The sequence below is a fragment of the Fusarium solani genome (genome assembly GCF_023522795.1).
Source record: "Fusarium solani strain SB1 chromosome Unknown bctg00000003_1, whole genome shotgun sequence".
In the NCBI taxonomy this organism is placed as follows: domain Eukaryota; kingdom Fungi; phylum Ascomycota; class Sordariomycetes; order Hypocreales; family Nectriaceae; genus Fusarium; species Fusarium solani.
Window position 1 is genome coordinate 2,926,508 of NW_027072154.1, and position 18,153 is coordinate 2,944,660.

At 54.2% G+C, this 18,153-nt stretch overlaps 7 protein-coding genes across 7 annotated transcripts; 4 read left to right on the top strand and 3 right to left on the bottom strand.

The window, feature by feature from the left end:
• Window positions 1-220: 220 nt before the first annotated feature.
• Window positions 221-3,973, bottom strand: MRS44_006475 (uncharacterized protein; the record flags this gene model as incomplete). Its single annotated transcript, XM_065621782.1, has 5 exons — window positions 221-483; window positions 548-3,629; window positions 3,698-3,797; window positions 3,847-3,887; window positions 3,947-3,973. 5 exons carry the CDS (start codon window positions 3,971-3,973, stop codon window positions 221-223), a joined length of 3,513 nt encoding a protein of 1,170 aa, XP_065477854.1.
• Window positions 3,974-4,398: 425 nt separating this feature from the next.
• On the top strand, window positions 4,399-8,381 carry MRS44_006476 (uncharacterized protein; the record flags this gene model as incomplete). Its single annotated transcript, XM_065621783.1, has 4 exons — window positions 4,399-4,719; window positions 4,771-7,637; window positions 7,691-7,703; window positions 7,758-8,381. 4 exons carry the CDS (start codon window positions 4,399-4,401, stop codon window positions 8,379-8,381), a joined length of 3,825 nt encoding a protein of 1,274 aa, XP_065477855.1.
• A 992-nt stretch (window positions 8,382-9,373) lies between these two features.
• MRS44_006477 (uncharacterized protein) lies at window positions 9,374-10,421 on the top strand (the record flags this gene model as incomplete). Its single annotated transcript, XM_046274596.2, has 2 exons — window positions 9,374-9,776; window positions 9,835-10,421. The coding sequence occupies 2 exons, from the start codon at window positions 9,374-9,376 to the stop codon at window positions 10,419-10,421; spliced, it is 990 nt and encodes a 329-aa protein (XP_046139925.1).
• A 476-nt stretch (window positions 10,422-10,897) lies between these two features.
• On the top strand, window positions 10,898-12,877 carry MRS44_006478 (uncharacterized protein; the record flags this gene model as incomplete). Its single annotated transcript, XM_046272484.2, has 2 exons — window positions 10,898-11,253; window positions 11,305-12,877. 2 exons carry the CDS (start codon window positions 10,898-10,900, stop codon window positions 12,875-12,877), a joined length of 1,929 nt encoding a protein of 642 aa, XP_046139924.1.
• Window positions 12,878-13,359: 482 nt separating this feature from the next.
• Window positions 13,360-14,538, bottom strand: MRS44_006479 (uncharacterized protein; the record flags this gene model as incomplete). Its single annotated transcript, XM_046274595.2, has 3 exons — window positions 13,360-14,013; window positions 14,069-14,294; window positions 14,366-14,538. The coding sequence occupies 3 exons, from the start codon at window positions 14,536-14,538 to the stop codon at window positions 13,360-13,362; spliced, it is 1,053 nt and encodes a 350-aa protein (XP_046139923.1).
• Window positions 14,539-14,931: 393 nt separating this feature from the next.
• Window positions 14,932-16,274, top strand: MRS44_006480 (uncharacterized protein; the record flags this gene model as incomplete). The annotated part of the gene is made up of 2 exons (XM_046267422.2): window positions 14,932-15,513; window positions 15,570-16,274. 2 exons carry the CDS (start codon window positions 14,932-14,934, stop codon window positions 16,272-16,274), a joined length of 1,287 nt encoding a protein of 428 aa, XP_046139922.1.
• Window positions 16,275-16,536: 262 nt separating this feature from the next.
• On the bottom strand, window positions 16,537-17,909 carry MRS44_006481 (uncharacterized protein; the record flags this gene model as incomplete). The annotated part of the gene is made up of 2 exons (XM_046283779.2): window positions 16,537-17,655; window positions 17,709-17,909. The coding sequence occupies 2 exons, from the start codon at window positions 17,907-17,909 to the stop codon at window positions 16,537-16,539; spliced, it is 1,320 nt and encodes a 439-aa protein (XP_046139921.1).
• Between the last annotated feature and the right edge of the window lie 244 nt (window positions 17,910-18,153).

The window sequence follows — 18,153 nt, forward strand, 5'->3', positions numbered from 1 at the left end:
ATAGTAGACTAGATGGAAATGAATGGGTGCAAAACAATAAGATAGATTTCATAGGTCCTGCCTCATTACATAGAGCGGTATCACAACACAAGGTATCTCTAAACCACCCAAGACTGTTCTCCAGCGCCCAGCCAGCCCGACGCCTCATGTGAAACCTCCCATCTAGTCTTTCTCATACACTCGTTTCAGGGCATCCAGAGAGGTGTGTCTGTCAGCATCATTACTTCATATCTGCCGGCGTGAGAGCCTGCACCATACTGGTGCCCTCGCTGAAGCGCGTCCGGAAGATGCGGTTCGCGTTCTGGAACATGCCGTCCTTGAGACTGACGACGATGAACTGCGAGCCCTTGAACCGCGTCTTGATTAGACGGCCAATGTTTTGCGTGTGCGAGAGATCCAGTGCTGCGTCAACCTCGTCGAGAATGTACATGGGCGCAGGCTTGAACTGGAGCAGAGCCATGATGAGAGAGAGCAACAAGAGACCTGTAGTGGGTTAGTTAGCAAATGCCCTGTTTACAAGGGGTTCATGAGAATCCTCACCTTTGACCACCACTTAGCTCGGTCAAGCTTTGCTTCCACACCTTTCCGAGGCAGACCTTGACCTCCAAGCCATCGCTGATAGTCTTGCCCTCGGGCGGATCAAGCTTGGCAAAGCTGCCACCAGGAAGCAGCTCCGAGAAGATGTTGCCAAAGTCTCCGTTGACCTTCTCCCACGTCTCCTGAAGGGCCTTCTTCTTGTAGTCGTCCAGGCTGACAATCGTCTCCTCGATCTTGCGCTTGTCCCTGATGACCGTCTTGATCATGTGCTTGAGTGACACCTCCTTCTTCTCAACGCTGTCAATCATGTTCATGACCTTGGGGTTGATCTTCTTCTTCATGCCCTGGAACCGCTCTGTCAGGTTGCGCAGCGTCGACTTGCACTCCCCGATGTTCTGGTTACGGAAGTCATAAGGAGTTCCACTGCGGCCAAAATTGTCCTTCTCATCGTGGATCCATTCGTATTCCTCTTCGAGATGGGCCACGTTCTCAGCCGCTCCCTCCTGCTCCTTGTGGAACTTCTCTACCTGGTGGCCGAGTTTTTGCATCTCGAGGCCCTCTTCGGCAATGCGTGCGTTCTTGGACCGGGTGGCATCCTCCAACGCTCGAAGCTCATCGTCAAAGAGATGTAGCTTGGCACGCTCATCATCAAGCTCAGCCTGAACCGTGTCGTGTGTTTCAGTCACCTGAGCCTTTTGCTTGACGAGATCCTCAATATCCTTTTGCTGCGCGTTGATACCGACCTCGACTTCTTGCAGCTGCTCTCGAGCAGCAGACAGATCAAAACCCGCTTGCTCAGCATCAAGCTGAGCGTTTTGAAGCTCCTTCTGGAGTGTCTTGACTGCAGCAGCATTCTTGCCGAGGCCGGCTCGTAGCTTATCAAGGGCCTTCTGGAGCTCGACGAGCTTGGCGTCCTTGTTGTTATCGAAGTCCTTCATATCCTTTTCGATTGTCTTGACATCAGTGCTAGCCTTTGCTTGCCGGGCCTTGGCCTCAGTGATACTCTCTTTCAGCTCTGCGATTGTTGACTTCATGTTCTCCACCTCCTGGATGATGGATGAGGAAGAGTTGCCGCCGATCTGCTCCTCAGCAAGCTTGATCTCATGAGTCTTCAAGTCCAGGTCTTGCTTAATCCTGCGGGCTTGGTCTAGCTTGGCCTTCTCGGAGGAAATTCTGCGCTGAAGCTCCTTCAACGAGTGTTCAGCTTCGCTCAGCTGGCGGGTTAGGCTGTTGAGCTTCTGCAGAAGAACTAGAACGCCACTTGAGTTGGGTGAACTTCCACCAGACAAGGTACCTGAGGGGTCGTAAGCATCACCCTCGAGAGTGATACTCCTCATGCGTACGTTGGGATCAAAGGTGACTCTCTTGGCCGTGTCTGCATCGGCACAGATCAAGGTATTGCCGAATACGTATTCCATCGCCGCGGAGACCTCGTCGTCGTATCCGACTAGAGTCAAAGCCAGATCGACCTTGCCTGGAGCAATTTTTTGAGCTGTAGCGATGGTTTGAGCTGATGCCTTGAAGGCGGCAATCTTGTTGAGCGGAATGATGGTCACTCGCTTCCGCAGCTTTCCCCTCTGTAGTAGTTGCGTACCCGTCACCTCGGTATCGACGACCACGTTGTAGAGGCGACCTCCGACACATATTTCCAAGGCAGTGCCGGCTTGTGTATGCTGCTTGTCCAGCGTGAAGAGCTGCGCTACCAGTCCCTTGACCTTGGACCGGTCAAAGTTGGGCACAGGATCGGCGTAGTTGAACTCGGTGTTGGCAACCCGGCGCTTCAGCGTGTCCGACTCTTGTCTGAGGTTTCTGACCGTTTGCTGCAGCTCGGATTCTTGCTTGTACATTTGCTCTTCCTGACCTGGCTCAAAGCCCAGACGGCCGAGCTCCTTCTCGAGCTTTTGTGCCTGGACCTTTAGCCCGTCAAGGTCTCGCAAAAGATCAGCGTTCTGCTCCTTCGCCTTCTTTGCTCGGGGCTCCTCTTCCTTGATGCGTTTCTCCAGATGCGATATCTTGATCTTGGCTTGCTCTTGTTCTGTCGCTGCTGCTGTGGCACGGTTCTTGGCGTCCTGGAGCTGACCTTGATAACCATTCTCCTGGCCGTCCTTGGAAGCGACACCGGTTTGTAGTGTCTGAAGAAGCTCTTCTTTGGACTCTGCATCCTTATTCTGCTGCTCAAGGTCATTCTTTGCAGCATCGTATGTGGCTTTGGCGTTCTCGAATGCCAACGTCTTTTCTTGCAGGGTAGCCTCCAACTCGGCAACAGTCTTTTCCATCGCCTCCTTCTTCTCCTTCTCCTCTGCTAAACTGGACTTCTTCAGATCGAGGACAGTGGCCAGCCGCACAAGTTCATTTGAGTGCTTCTTGGCAGCCTCCTCCAGTGCTTGGGCCTTGCCGCCCTTTCGAAGTTCCTTGTCTCTCTGAGAGCGCACCTTCTTGACATCTTCTTCGAGGTGGGAGATTTCGCTTCGCAAGCGAGCTGCTGAGTCCTCCAAATCACGCTGCCTTTGCTTCTTTCCCTCAAGATCTGCTGCTGATTGTCTCAGCTTCTCTTGGCATCTGACATAGTCGTATGCAACAACCACTCTGGTCAGCCGCTCGAGGTCGTTTTGTGTCTGTTGAAAGTCGAGGAAGGCTCGCTTCTCGGTTCGTAGTTTCTCGAGCTTGGGCTCGATCTCGTCCTTCAAAAGCTCTCGAAGCTCCCCCAGCTTCATCTCCTTCTTCGCCATTGTTTTCAAGGCCTTGTCTCGGCGATCCTCGAACATCCTTGTTCCCGCGGCTTCCTCAATCATGGCTAGGATTTCCACAGCCTTCATGTTGAGGACCTTTGTGATACGTCCCTGCATGATGAGGAAGTTGGGGTTGTTGATATTAAGCTGAACGGATTGGAAAAGGTTCTGCACCGTTTGCTGTTGCGCTCGGTGACCGTTGATGAGGTACTTGGAGGTTCCTCCGAGGACGATCTGGCGAGTCACACTGATTGTGGCATATTCTTCGAATCCAATCGGCGACTTTTTGGTTTCTCGGTTGTCGAAAACGATTGTGACGCTGGCTTTTGTAACACCCGCTTGACCGCGCTTGTAAATCAAGTCCTACGAACTGTTAGTTGAGAAGGATGAGGGGGGTTGAGCTGGCTTGCCTGTAGGTTTTGCGCTCGAACAGTAGACATGTTGGTAATTCCGAGGACAAAGCAAATGGCATCGAGGATATTCGATTTTCCACTGCCGTTAAGGCCAGTGATCGAGTTGAAGCTCTCATCCCTAGGGGCGTTAGCTGTGGCTGTCGAGTTGTTTTGGCTGCATTATTTACCATCCCGAAATGACCGTACGCACTGCGTACGACTTGAAGCCCTGCGCAAAAGATTAATAACTGCAGAAAATTGCAAGACTGATTTCAAATGGAGGCTTACGTCGATAATCACTTCAATAACCCTCATCTTGGTTGAGGCTGAAGGTTCACGGCTGCTTTGAGTTGCTGTTGCTTGGTTTCGTCGCTCCGCACCTGAGGGGACGCGATAGCAAGCCAAAGTAAACAATAATGGGGGGTAACGATAAGCGCCATGTCACGTGCAGATCTCAGATCAGTACGTACCCACTGGACGGAAACGCGCTTTCCATTTGGATTCGAGGGCCTGTCCCACTTTAAGTTGTTGTTGTTAGCGCCTGCCCTGCCCGGACCCAAAACAAACAGAGCCACCATCCAACTCCAAGCTCTTTCTGCGATCAACCAAGCTCTTTGCAACTCCACCATTTTAATTGTTTCCCGACTCGCAAGCCCGATGAACTTGTAATCCGACATATACGACTCGAGTCGAATTTGACCCTTTCTTATTACCGCGCGCGCCTTCTCACGACCGACACAATGGCGGCTATGCGAGGACCACGCATCCCAACTGGTTCTGCGGCGTGGGTCGCCGACGAGCGCGCTTCTGCCCTCCAGATTGTTGATGTCGAGGTCGACGAGTTCACGTACGCTGCTCACAATGAGTTCTCGTGGCTCAACGAGCACATGGCTGGTATCTTCAGCGAGAATGAAACGTACGCGTTTTCCCTCTTGCTCTGGTCGCGCCTACTAACATGGATACCCTTCAGCAATATCGCAGAGACCTTCAAGACACCTGGTAAACTACGCGGCAAGACGCCCCGAACTGTGCGCAAGTTGAATCCCACAGAGCCAAGAGTCGTAAGTGTCTACGCCGTGCCTGGTTTGATAATAATTGCTGATGAACGATAGCCCTTGTCGGATGTTTTCGGTGGCACACCTAGCAGTTCAGCCAACCGTTTGGCCCATCACCTCAGAGCTCACACACCTCAGCTCCAGAAGGAGTCTTCGATTCCTCCTCCTTCCCCCTCGCCTCGGCGTCATGCGCCCTCACCACCGAAGCCGACATTGCCGTCTCCTGAAAAGACGTTCCGAATCGCCCAGGAGGACCAGACCGTGAATCACGTCGAGCACATTTCCTCGGACAACCATATCGACGAGCCCGTCGAGCAGGAGGAAGAGCCCGCTCCGACAGCCAAGTCACAGCCTATGACGCAGGATTCTGGCTATTATGGAAGCCAGGACATCAACTCTACAACTGTTGATCCTCTCGCCCAAGAAGATGCCTCCATGATTGACCCCACAACAATTGACGAACCTGTCACTGTTCCCGCCGAGTCGAGCCCTCTGCATTCTATTGTTCAAGATGAACCCGCGGTTACATCACCAGCCAAGACGCAGCAGACAATAACCGAGCCCCAGGAGCCTGAAGAGGCATCTCCTGACGACGCCCGCTCCCAATCCGACGGTTCCAGCCCGATGCGCCCGGGCTTCCGCAAGAGCAGCCTCAACTTCCCATCTCTTCCGGCTCGAGAGCCTCTGACAGCAGGAAAGAGTGGCGGCCCTCGAGCGTCTCGGACTAGCCATCTCGACTTTAAGAGGACCAGTTACCTCGGCAGGCATACGGGAGGAAAGAGTCTAGGTAACTACGCAAGACAAGATGCCTCCGACGAAGAGGATCACGACGACATGGATGTGGACGATATTCCTACGGCACCCACTCAACAGCGAGACAATGCCGAAGACCTTGCCGTTCACCACAACAAGACATATACCCAGATGCTACAGGATCGGATAAACGTGCTTGGAAAATCCCAGCCCAACGGTAGCCGGCCATCGAAATCGATTCACAGCCTGACAAACTCTCAGCCCGCCCCTGCGTCCCAGTCTGCCCCAGAGCCGAAATCACCATCTCCTAAGAAGCTTGAAACTGCAACAACTCCTGGTGCTTTCCCCGAGGACGACGATGATGACTGGATTGACCCTCCAGCTGCTGAGCCAGCCAGTGAAACAGCGTCTGCTTCAAGGCCCACGCTTTCAAAGAGCTATTCTGCCGACGTGATGGAGGGAATCCATGGAAAGGAGACTGTTGGGTCCCTCGACTTGGACATCGAGGAACGAGCAAAGACGCAATCGCCTACTCGGGCCGCAGCAACCCTTCAGCGACCCAACATTCTTGGGCATGGAAAGTCTGTATCTGTGCCTGCTGTTCCACTTGTAGGCTCGCTGGAGCAGCAAGATGGTAGCCCTCTTAAGAAGACGGTCTCAGTCTCGAACCCCTCTGTCATGATGGCGACTGTGGCCGAGTCTGGTGTTTCTCAGACTCCCACTAAATCGCCTTCACGGCGCTTCCGCGATAGCCCCTTGAAGCAGGTCAAGAACAAGCTATCGTCTGTTCTAAGCATGTCCAAGGGGCTCCTGATCAGCAGTGCAGCGGCCAGTGCCGAGGGCAAGTCGTCGATACTCTCACCATCCACAACCCGCCTGGGACTCTACCCGAACTTGTCTTCGGAGGCAGCCCTCCGTAAGCCCAGCGCGGATTCACTAAGGAACGGTAGCCCTGTTGCTGAACGACAAACCAGTCCATCTCGACCTGTTGCTAAGCGCACTCGGGCTTCCACGGAACGAGAGAAGGAGGACAAGCGCCGAGAGAAGGAAGCCAAGTTCCAAGCCGAACAAATGGACAAGCTTGAGAAGGAGCGAGAAAAGGAGCGCGAGAAGGTCCGCGTCTTTAGCAAGGAACAAGAGAGGATTGCCATTATGGAAAAGCAACTCGCCGCCAAGAGGGAGAACGAGCCTCCTGCCACTAAGACCACGCCCAAGGCCACTCGGTCCAGCCCTCGCAAGGCTAAGCCGTATGAGACGGAAGCAAAGGCCACTGATCATGATGTAGATATGGTCGACGCCCCTACCATGGTACCCCCTCCCTCAGCCTCGCGATCGATTGGACCCGGCCAACCTCTTCGCAACAAGGAACTCCGGAGACCTATGAAGCCAGGAAAGGAAACCCTTGCCAAGACGAAGCAGGCTCCCACTGTTATCCGAGTGAATACGGGTTCGCAGCATTCGCAGTTCCATCCCGCCAGCAGCTCCATGTCTGCGAGTTTCCAAGATCATGGTGCTTCGACAAGCTCTCAGCCTAAACAGCAGCTGGCGAGCAAGGCGAGCAAGGCTTCGCTTCAAACAAAACCATCTGTCTCAGCCCTTAATGCTTCGGTAGGATCAACTGGTCGTCCTCGAGCTCTCGATCTGGCAGCAAAGAAGAAGGAGCAGGATGATCGAGAGGCGCAGCGCCGGCGCGATGCGAAGGCTGAGATGGACAGGAAGAGAGCGGCTGCGAAAGAGGAAAAGAAGAGGCAGGAGCAGCTTCAGCGACAAGCGGAAGAACAGCGTAAGCGTGAGCAGGCGGATGCAAAGAAGAACGCTCAGCGCCAGGCAGCTATCGAGAAGGCCAAGAAGACGCCAGCACCCCCTCCCGCTGTCCGAACACAGCCGAATGGTCCTCCTGACTACAGTCTTGGACTGGACAAATCCAGCTCAGTCCAGCGAGGGGATGGCCCTCCTCGACCCCCATCTCGCATGAACTCGGGCATTCACAGGTCTCAAGAGGACATTGGGCGTCCTGTCAACGCGGTCTTGTCGACTGCTTCCAAGTCGAAGAGGCCCCTTGGCCAAGATGCCAACGAGGATGGACCAGCCAGACATGCTCCTTCTCGTGGCCCTCAATATCAGGCCAAGGATGCGAAGCGCCGCCGAACGAGCGATGAGTTTGCTGACGAGTTGGACTTTGATCACCCCCCAACATCAAGGGACCACCTCTTCGCCCATCAAGCACCCTTAAGAAGGTAAGACATGGCGATAGCGATCGCTATACCAGAATTAAAGCTGACCATAATCAGGACATGCAGACGAAGAACATGATGAGTGGCTATGTCTCTCAGAATACTGTTCAAACCCTGTTCAAGACTGGTGTCGCGCAGCACCCAGGCCAAACCAAGGGAGGCAACCCCTTGGATATGGCCCAAATTCACAAGGGGGCGATTCCGTTTGCCCCCAACCCCAATCCTGCAGGACCTTCGTACAAGACGCCTGCCCGTCTCGGTGGTGTCAATGGAGTCAAGTCGGTGGCCAAGTCTGCGCAACGATCATCGCCGCGATTCCAGAACCCTGAGGCTATCGAGCTTCCTGAAATTCAGACTGATGATGAGGACGAGGATGATGATGATGGGCATGCTCTCACAGCCGCAGCCTGGGCTGACTCTCCTGACCTCCGTCGAGCTCTAATGCGACAGGAGGTGATGGATCCATCACAAGTCTTTGGTTCGACGGCAGCTCTGAACATGGAGGAAGTCTTCAACCAGAGCAAGGAGAGATTCCACAAGTTCCGTGCTCGCACTTCTAGCGCCAACTGGAGCGGCCCTGACCGTCTTACCGAGGACGATATCCGAAAGGATCTGGCAGCTAGAGATAAGTTGAGACGAGAGGGCGGATGGTCGTATGAGCTGAGCAGAGACATGATGTAACGGTCTATCAAAGTGGACATGAACACACTTATGACGTTTTGGAGAGGAACAAGAGGAGTGGCAACAGAGCCACCGGACAAAAGGGAACCGGACGGGGATTGAATGAGTGGTTTTTGCATTGCGATGGATGTTACAGGCGACAAATTGTGCATTTCCCATGGACGGAAGAGGAGAGAGTAACTTGTATTTTTTGTGTTTGGCGAATGGCGAAAACGGGAACCGGGACGGCAATTGGTGTTGTTGGATTTATCACGTCTCCCTCCGTACTGTACTGTACACACTTGCGCATGCGAGGACAGATATACTGTACCGTTGAGCTGGTTGAAGCAACTGGATGACGCTACTGCAACGCTGATGATGCAGTATGCAATAGAGATTACACACACTCCAGTATCTGCACACCACACGTGAAGGACGAATGGTTCCTGGTGAAGAGAGTTGCGAGAGGTCGTCGCATTTTCCCCACTCTAAACAGCCTCATTGGAACGCTAACCTTATCATGGATGGTATCCATGAGCCCGGCTTTCGGCCTCCCGCGTTGGCTCAACAGTTTTTTCCTGGGCTGGGCGGGCTCTCTCGCTTTCACATGTCAGACTGAGACTCGGGATGGGACGGGGCGGATTTGACATGGGATGGAAGCTAGAAATGATAAGTTGGATTGGGTTGGCCACTGTACTGCGGTTAATGCAATGCCTGTGCCTGCTGTGCTCGCCTCGTGCCTTTTTTTTATCGCTTGTTTCATGAAAGGCTTCTTTTCTACCCTTTCATGCCCAAGTTTCTCTCCTTTCGCTCACCTGCTGACCCTGACCCGACCCTGGTCACGAGAGTTCGCTCACCCGGGGCTTCAACATACTCACTTCTCTTCTCGCTTCCTACACCATGACGTGGACGTCTAGGCTGTAGATTTGTCTCGTTTCATTCCCGGCATCCATTCTTTCACTTACCTCGACTGAAGCACGCAATCAGCTCTCTTGCTCTCGCACCCGACGACCATGGTGTCCCACATCAGATCATTTGCGCCGGCGTTCGAGGAGGTCAAGGTCGCCCAGATCACCGAGAGCAGGATCTCCAACGTGGTCGCCATGCTTCCCGTGTCGCTTCAATCAGGCCCGATCCGCTTCCTTCGCCGCAGCATCAGTCTTCACACCCTCCGCCCAGGCGTCGTAGTCCCCGCTGCGCAGTCAAAGCCTCGGCCTCTCTCAGAAGCCGATGCGGCAGCTCTCAATGCTGAGCCGCTTGAGACTGGCATCTTGACGCAGAGGGATGAGCCTCAGTATACGGAAGCCGAGGCTGCACGTCCGCAGCGGATGAGTCGGGTCCTCTATTCGGAAACCAAAGACGATGAGCAGGTTGTTAGAGCCGCGTCTGGCATTCACTGGAAGTTTGCACGGCAGGGTACACTTGCTCTTGTCAACTGATAGAAATGATATCGCAAGCTGACCCGTCTGCATAGGGACGAATCTCGTCAACATCTCGATAGATGGGGGCAGGCCCGCTGTGACGGAGGAGGACGTCACCTTTGAGCGCAAGGCCTTTGTTGACGGCGTGACATATCTCCTTAAAGCTCTACCGCAGGACCTCGATGACTGTGAACTGAAACGGGTACAAAGCGCTCTCCCACAAGAAGTCAACCCGCCGAATCTAAACCGAGGCCAACTACAAACTAGCTCGAGCCGAGCCGGCCCTAGTCGAAAGCGTTCGATTCTTCATCGTGGAGTCCAGATGACTGTCGTCAACCTGATCTTCTTCCTCAGCTTCCTGATGCCATACCTGCTGTATCTCATACGGTGTGCCGCGAGACTGGAGCGGAAATACAAGATATCCGAGGTAGTTGTTGGTCACGGCATCGACTTTGTCAACTCGATCGGGAAGCAGAGCGCCTCCTTGACCGAGACAATAGGCCAGATGAACGACGGCAAGGTTGGACAAGCTCTTTTGGAGGCGTTCGTGTGGACTGTAGATGGGGTGACACAGGGCATCTCTGATGGTCTTGGCGAGGGTCTCTCAATCGTGGGATCCAGGACAGTCCAGGTTGCTTAGAAGGAAGACCTCCTACGGCAAAACAATATGGTAAATTTAGACATAGACGTTGGAAACCAGGAACATAGAAGTCGCCTTTGGTCGTCGACGAGCACTGCGACGCGGCGATATGACATCCATGAATTGATTAACATGCATGATGCTTCTGCTCAAGCCAGCCAATGACATGTGAGACGTTTCGACTAAAGCCGTCTACCTGAGGTACCGAAACAAAGGGTCTTGCCTTCCAAGAATCTTCCGGCGCCCCACGTGACGGACGGAGCGGACTTGCCGCTCAACCTAAGAAAAAGAACCCACTTAGCCGATAAGAGATTGTAAGAAAAATTCCCTTCCGTCTCAGCGACGCGATTATCGCCTCCAAACCTCCCATACATTAATTTTTCCCCTCTTCTCCCCTCCGCCGTCTTCAATCCGTCCTTCTTTGTTTGCAATCATCTGTGGCATTGTCTTTTCTGTCCCTGTCGCACTCAGTCACAATGTTCCGAACAAGCATTCGGCGCTGCGCCAACCAGGCCAGGACAGCCGCCGCTGCTGCCCTCATCTCTCAAACTCGAGCCGCATTGCCCGTTGCCCGTCGTCAGGCCTTGTCCGCCCAGTCCTCAATCGCCACCTTGAACAAGATCGCTTTCATCTCCCGGGCGTACTCTGCTGAGGCTACTGCTCAGGCCTCGCAGCCCACCAGCTCGGCGCCTGCTGAGGAGCCCGCAAAGTTCTCCGACCTTGAGAACGTCGACCAGACTCTTCTCAGGGCCATCATTCAGGGCATGAAGTATGAGACTATGACTCCTGTCCAAGCCAAGACTATCGTGCCTGCTCTCAAGGGCACTGATATGTGAGTATCGCAACCGCTGCCTCGAGATTTCGCAGACTAACTCTTTTCAAGTGTCGCACAAGCCAAGACCGGTACCGGAAAGACGCTTGCCTTCCTGTTGCCTCTGCTGCAAAGAATGATCGACGAGGACCCGACACTCGCCAACAGAGGTGCCAGACGTGAGGCCCGATCTGACGATATCCGTGGCATTGTTCTGTCTCCTACTCGAGAACTCGCCGAGCAGATTGCCGTCGAGGCGCGCCGATTGACCGCCAACACTGGCCTCGTTGTCCAGTGCGCTGTCGGCGGCACTGATAAGCGTCAGATGCTTCACCAGACCCGCCGACAGGGCTGCCACCTTCTGGTTGCCACCCCTGGCCGTCTCAATGATCTGCTCCAGGACCCCAGAAGCAACATTGAGGCGCCTAACCTGGCGGCTCTGGTCCTTGATGAGGCTGACCGAATGCTTGATACCGGTTTTGAGAGGGAGCTCAATGAGATCCAGAGCCAACTCCCTCGCCCCACCGACAAGATTCGCCAGACTATGCTTGTTTCCGCTACTATCCCCGACTCTGTCATTCGCCTGGCCCGTACCATGGTCCGCGCCGATGATTTTGAATTCGTCCAGACCATCCCCGAGAACGAGTCCCTGACTCATGACAAGGTCCCTCAGCACATCGTCCCCGTCTCCGGCTGGACCCACGTCTTCCCCTCGCTCTTCGAGCTGATCGACCGTGAGGCTGCCAAGTCTTTTGAGGACCCCAATGCCCGCCCTTTCAAGGCCATTGTCTACTTCAACACCACCTCTCTCGTTGAGCTTGCTGGTGAGATGGGTTTCCACCGACAGCGAAACTCGCGTTCCCGGGGCACTCACCCTCTGCACACCTACGTTATGCAGTCCAAGCTCACCCAGACGCAGCGACAGAAGGCCGCCGACATGTTCCGTGGTGCCAAGTCTGGTGTTCTCTTCTCGTCAGATGTCACGGCCCGTGGAATGGATTTCCCTGATGTCACTCACGTCATCCAGGTGGATACTCCCCGAGACCGCGAGTCTTATATCCATCGTCTTGGACGAACTGGTCGACAGAACAAGGAGGGTGAGGGTTGGTTGATCATCCCTCATGCTTCCATCGGCGGTGCTCGCAAGCTTCTGTCCGGTCTCCCTATCAAGCAGAACAACTCCCTCGAGAGTGCTGAAACTGATGTCGAGGGTGGTGAGGCCACTCCCGCTCACAAGGATACCCGAGCAATCTTTGAGGTCATGCCCCGCCGACTTCTTTCAAGCACCTACGCTTCCATGTTTGGTGTCAGCGTTGACAAGATTACGCTGGCTGAGGATGTCAACAACTGGACTCGACATGGCTGGGGCTGGGATAGCCCCCCCTATGTGTCGCCTCTTTGGGTCAACAAGATGGGCTTGTCCCGTGCTCGGGGCATGAACATCAAGTCGAATGACTTTGACGACGGAGACGATACCCGATTCCGCGGAGTTGACCGAACCAACCGCGATCCCTTCGACGCCATGTCAAGGGATGCCCGCCGTGACGACTCCCGCTCCCGATCTTCTCGTTCTGGTCGTCCTTATAACCGTGGCCGCTCCGGTGGGCACAACAGCCGTGGATCTTCCTATGGATCTTCCTTTTAAGGGGTAATGGGTGACTCTGTGACGTGAAAATGTAACAATACCAAAACGACGATGGATTGAACTGTTGGATGATTTGTACTTGTACTGGGCATTGTTATGGGTACGGGATGGATGCGCATGTATGATATGGAAAAAAAGGGGGTTTGGCTTGTTTTTTTTAGACATGATGAAGGCGTCATATTTGTGGTTTTTGCCCACGGACAACTCTACTTAAGAAATGATTCTAATCCCAACAAAACTGATATTTTGTCTGTGTGTGTGATTCTTGTCTTGCTATTATATTCGCGACTTGTCCTCATCACCATGTCTGACATCAAATAGATGCCTACATACCATGAACATTTATAGCCATGCGCATTTCTCGACAAACAGCAGCACCGCCAAAGACAGCCAGCCCAACGCCTGATCCAAACTCCCAAGCAGGTGCGCTTCACCTCCCAGTCAACGAACGCCAAGTTTATACATGTTGGTCTGCCCCTTGATCACGGTATTCGCTGGCCCATGAGCATGTTGGCATCCCACAGTAGCACCCGCTCATCCCAGCCTACAGAGGCGACCCAACCACCCATTCCGAAGAGACACCAGTCAACTCCAGTGACAAATTCGGTGTGCCGATTCATGATGCCCACCTGATTTCCTATTGAGGGCCCCATGGCTGGGTTCTGCGGTTGGCTAGACCCGTCGTTCCAGAGGCGGACCGTCATGTCGTAGCTGGCGCTGATGAGAGTGTCGCTCGCATGGGGACTCCACGCCAGCCTCCGGACGGCGTACTCGTGCCCCTGCATGACAGAGAGCGGACCGGCGGCGGGATTTCGGATGTCAAAGGTTCGCAGAACCCTGTCCACGCCGCCCGTGGCGATGACAGTGTCTCTGTACTTGTTCCAGTCATGAGTAAGGATCTCAGAGGGCTGGCTCGGGGCGCTTATGGGCGAAGGCTGCAGGGGAGGCGCATGGACAGGTATGGTTGTTGTAAGGTGGTACTTGGCAGAGGATGGCGTTCGGAGGTCGAAGATGCGGAGATGCGAGTCGGAGGATACGGCAGAGATCAGGGCGGGGTTGGAGGGGCAGAATGATGTGCTGTAAGTGCAGTTTCCGATGGGGAGGGTCTTTATAGATTGGTTTCGCGTTGGCGACCACTATCGACTATGATTAGAGGCATGGTCCGGGGTAGGGAAACCAGTCGAAGCTTACAATCTTGACTGTTCCATCCCAGGAACTTGAGATGAAGGTGTCCTTGGTAACAGGACTCCAGCAGACTGAGAAGGCTTCCCTCTTGTGTTCGTGAAAGTTCATGACGGGGAAGTCGTTGACACCTAGGTCAAACAGCTTCAGCGATCCATCTCCGCAGGCGACAATCAGCTGGTTCTCGTTGATCTCGGACCAGGCCAGGTCGTAGAGCGCATCGTTGGTATCGAAACTGCGGCGCGAAAGAACGTCAGTGACCAAAGGAGAGCATTGGCGACCCAATCGACGTCGGATGCTACATACGTCTTCTCAACCTGCACACCCTGGGCCGTCAGGCCGAGCGTGAACACGCGGCCATTGCCCACGATGCCAAAGTTGGCCGACGTCGCGACGGCGATGCGCGAGTCGTAGTACGGCGAGTACTTTACGGCGTAGGGGTTGAAGCCCTGCGTGCGGAACTCTAGCATGGCAGCCATGATGCCGGAGGAGGGAGGTCTTCAGGGACGGGTCGCATCGACACAAGGAGGGTTTATTCACAGCAGGGCGACCACCATTGAACCTCCTCTCGAGACCTCAAGTAGCCCAGGGATGTCGTATTGACATGTGCCTCGGTAAAGGCCGAGCCGCGGGGTGCGTGAGCCATGCGTCTAACGATGCGATGCGTCATCAACGGGTCGGTGCATTAATCGAGGTCGGTATCACGTGCTCTCGCGTTGACACATTTCGCGCCACCGCGCCCTTTCAGCCTGGACATTGACAAGCAAATGATCAATCCATCCTTGGACGTGGATTTCGCAGAATGCCACCGCGTGTCCTGTTATATACTGCTGAGATGAACAGCAGGTGGTTCTGAATACGCTATTGAGACTATGAAAGCCTTCCTGACACGCCCTAAACGGAAAGCATCCCCGCCTCAACCAGACAAGACGGAGCCGGAGGAGCCAACAGAGGTCAAGTTGGCACTCTTGTCATCTCTGCATCCGACATTCGAGCAGGAAGACTTGTTGGATATTCTACTGGCCCATGATGGATCTGTCTCTGAGGCGTCCGCTTCGCTCAAGATTCGGCCCCAGGTGAAGAAGGGCAGTCGGGTCATTGGATACCAGCAGTCCCTGAAGCAGTATGCGTCGCCTAGCAGCTCAAGCTCACTGGCCACGTCGCCGGTGAAGAAGAAGCTCAAGTCGAAGAAAGGCAGCACGCTGCACCTCTACGACCCGGAGGACGTCGCAGAGCACACGCCATGCACCATCATCCACAACTTCCTCCCACCTGAGGACGCCAACGAACTCCTGAAGGAGCTGTTGGAGGAAGCAAAGACATTCGAAAAGCCACCATTTCAGTTGTTTGAGAATGTCGTCTCCAGCCCGCACACGTCGAGTTTCTTTGTCGAGAGTTACGACGAGATCCGGCGGACAAAGACCGACTATCACTACAATGGGGCTAGACTCACGGTAACTCCCCTTTTCCTGAACGCTTTCAACTCTATGTCTGACTGTCGGGTATCCAGGATGTACGGCGGATTACACCGCAGCTCCTCAAGGTGAAACCCAGGGTTCAAGAAGCTGTCAACGCCGAGATTCAGAAGCGGATCAAGACACGTTACCCAGGGGGTAAGAAGCTCAAGTACCAGCCGTCAGAGGACTGGATTCCCAACTCGGCCATTGTCAACAATTACCGCGGTCCGCAGGAGAGCGTTGGCTGGCACAGCGATCATCTGACATATCTCGGTCCTAGAGCGGTCATTGGGTCCGTCTCCCTCGGTGTCGCCCGCGAGTTTCGAGTCCGTCGGATAATACCGAAGGACAGCGATAAGAAGCCCGTCGAGGATGCAGATGCCGAGGGCCAGATATCCATCCACCTACCCCACAACTCGCTTCTGGTGATGCATGCCGAAATGCAGGAGGAGTGGAAGCACTGCATCTCGCCAGCGTTGTCGATAGATCCCCACCCCATCTCAGGGGTAAGTCGCATCAACATTACCTATAGGGATCACCGCGACAACATGCACCCTCGTCGCACGCCTAGGTGTCCATGTGGCGTCCCCTGCGTGCTTAGAGTGGTGACCAAGAAGAAGGAGAACTTTGGCAAGTACTTTTGGATGTGCTATGCCGGCAACGTGCCGGGCAAGGACAACTGCGGTTTCTTTCAGTGGGCCGAGTTTGACGATGATGGGAACCCTTTGTTTAAGAAGACGGATCCAAAGACATGCTGAATGCAGTATATGAGCAACTGTGTTTTCGCCTCAGGAATATACCTGCACGCCCATGTTCTCCTCGCCCAATAGCGCAGTCATGGCTATCATGAACATGCCTCAGTGACTCCATCGCAACAAACCACCATTTTATTATTCAATACCTTCCGAGATCTGCCCCTTATACGTGCCCTTGTATACGCCACCCTACCTATATATTTACCTCTATATCCCCATCTATCCCCCAGTTTGCCCATTCAGAGTTGACCCTTTTAATCTGTCCCTACTTCTTAGTAGAAAACCGCATATACTTCAGCAATGCCAGGCACAAAGCAGCAGAAACATATATGGCCCCAGCAAACATCTGCACTCGAAGATACGGGTACTTGTCTGCCTCGTTGTCCCTTAGTTTTACGGCGATGGCTTCTGCCACGGCGGTAGGAGGCCCCAGCACCAACCATAGGACCCCCAAGGCACTCGACATGTTCCCAAGGCCAACAACCTCTGCCGCCAACGGAGCCGCCGTTGCCCACAGAGTCCCTGCTACCAAGCCAATGACCATGGCGAAGAAGCAAAGCGCCACCATGGACTTTGCAAAGACCCAGAAAACAAAGCAGAAGAAGCCTGAAAGGAAGGTGGCGGCCAAGGCAACGTTGAACCTCCCGAGTTTGTCGCTCAGAACCCCGACTCCAGGTCGGCCAAAGGCTTGACCGAGGTTCAGGAGCGCACTAGCGATACTGCCTTGATGCTGCGTCAAGCCTATGGCCACGGCGTAGCTCGAAAGACTGAACAGCAGCACCACGTATGCCATGCTGCTCAGGAAGGCCCATGCCAGCAGGATGTTGTACTGCACATTCCGGAGCACAGAGAACCGCAGCGCAGCGCCCTTAGATCTCTGTTTTTCCTTAGGTGGGAGACGAAGCAGGCTTCCGCACGACAGGTTTACGGCGAAGCATATGATTCCAAGGATTCGCATGGTCCATGGAAAGTCCAGCCGGGGGATCATGGCCCCTGTCGCCAACGAGTATGTAAGGCCGCCAATCCCAGAGCCAGCGGCAGCGATTCCATTCGCAAGGCTTCGGCGTTTTTCGAACCAGTGAGAGGTCACCCCCACAGAGCCTATGAAGCAGAGACCCATGCCAATGCCGAAGCAGATGCCCTGGGAGAGGAATAGTTGCCAGTTTCTGCCGACAAAGGACGTTGTTATCAGTGAGACCGCTTCAAAGACCGCCCCGATGATAATGGTCACACTTATACCGCAGTGATGTACCAGAGCAGTTGCTAGGGGAGAAACAAGCATGGCACATGCGATGCTGAGGCCGCCAACAAAGGCGTAATCAAGCGCCGTGGTCCCGGGGAAGGTATGATCTGAGAGATAAAAGGCGAGGATAACGCCGTATGCCTATCCACTGTTCGTTAGAGACAACACCGAGGCTGAGGAGAGGATTTTCATACACTGTTGATGCCCCAAGTATGGGCATTAATCAGGAAACTTGCAGCAACGCACACCCAGCCATATCCTCCCTCAGGGGGGCCCTCCGGGTCTTCCTGGTGTTGAATGTCTGGATAATAACGATCGATTGCACACGACATCTCTTCAAGTTCGGTCGAAGACAAGGTCGAGCGACTGTCACCGGGAAGAGTTGGTTCAGACATTGTGTAAGGATTATTCAGATCGGTCGTGGACGTAGGAGGTTCAGTTGCGTTTCAAAGAGCCGCTCGAAGACGAGGGATAGTAGTGTCAAGACCAAGTAATGATGTCTTGCCTGTATCAATCAGTCACTCTGACTTGGGTAGAGGCCTCTTAATGTATCTTCTCGAACAAACACTTACACCGGTCATCTCGGCCCCGGGAGGCCGAGTCCATACCAAGTCCATCGCCGAAAGGGCCCACTTATCT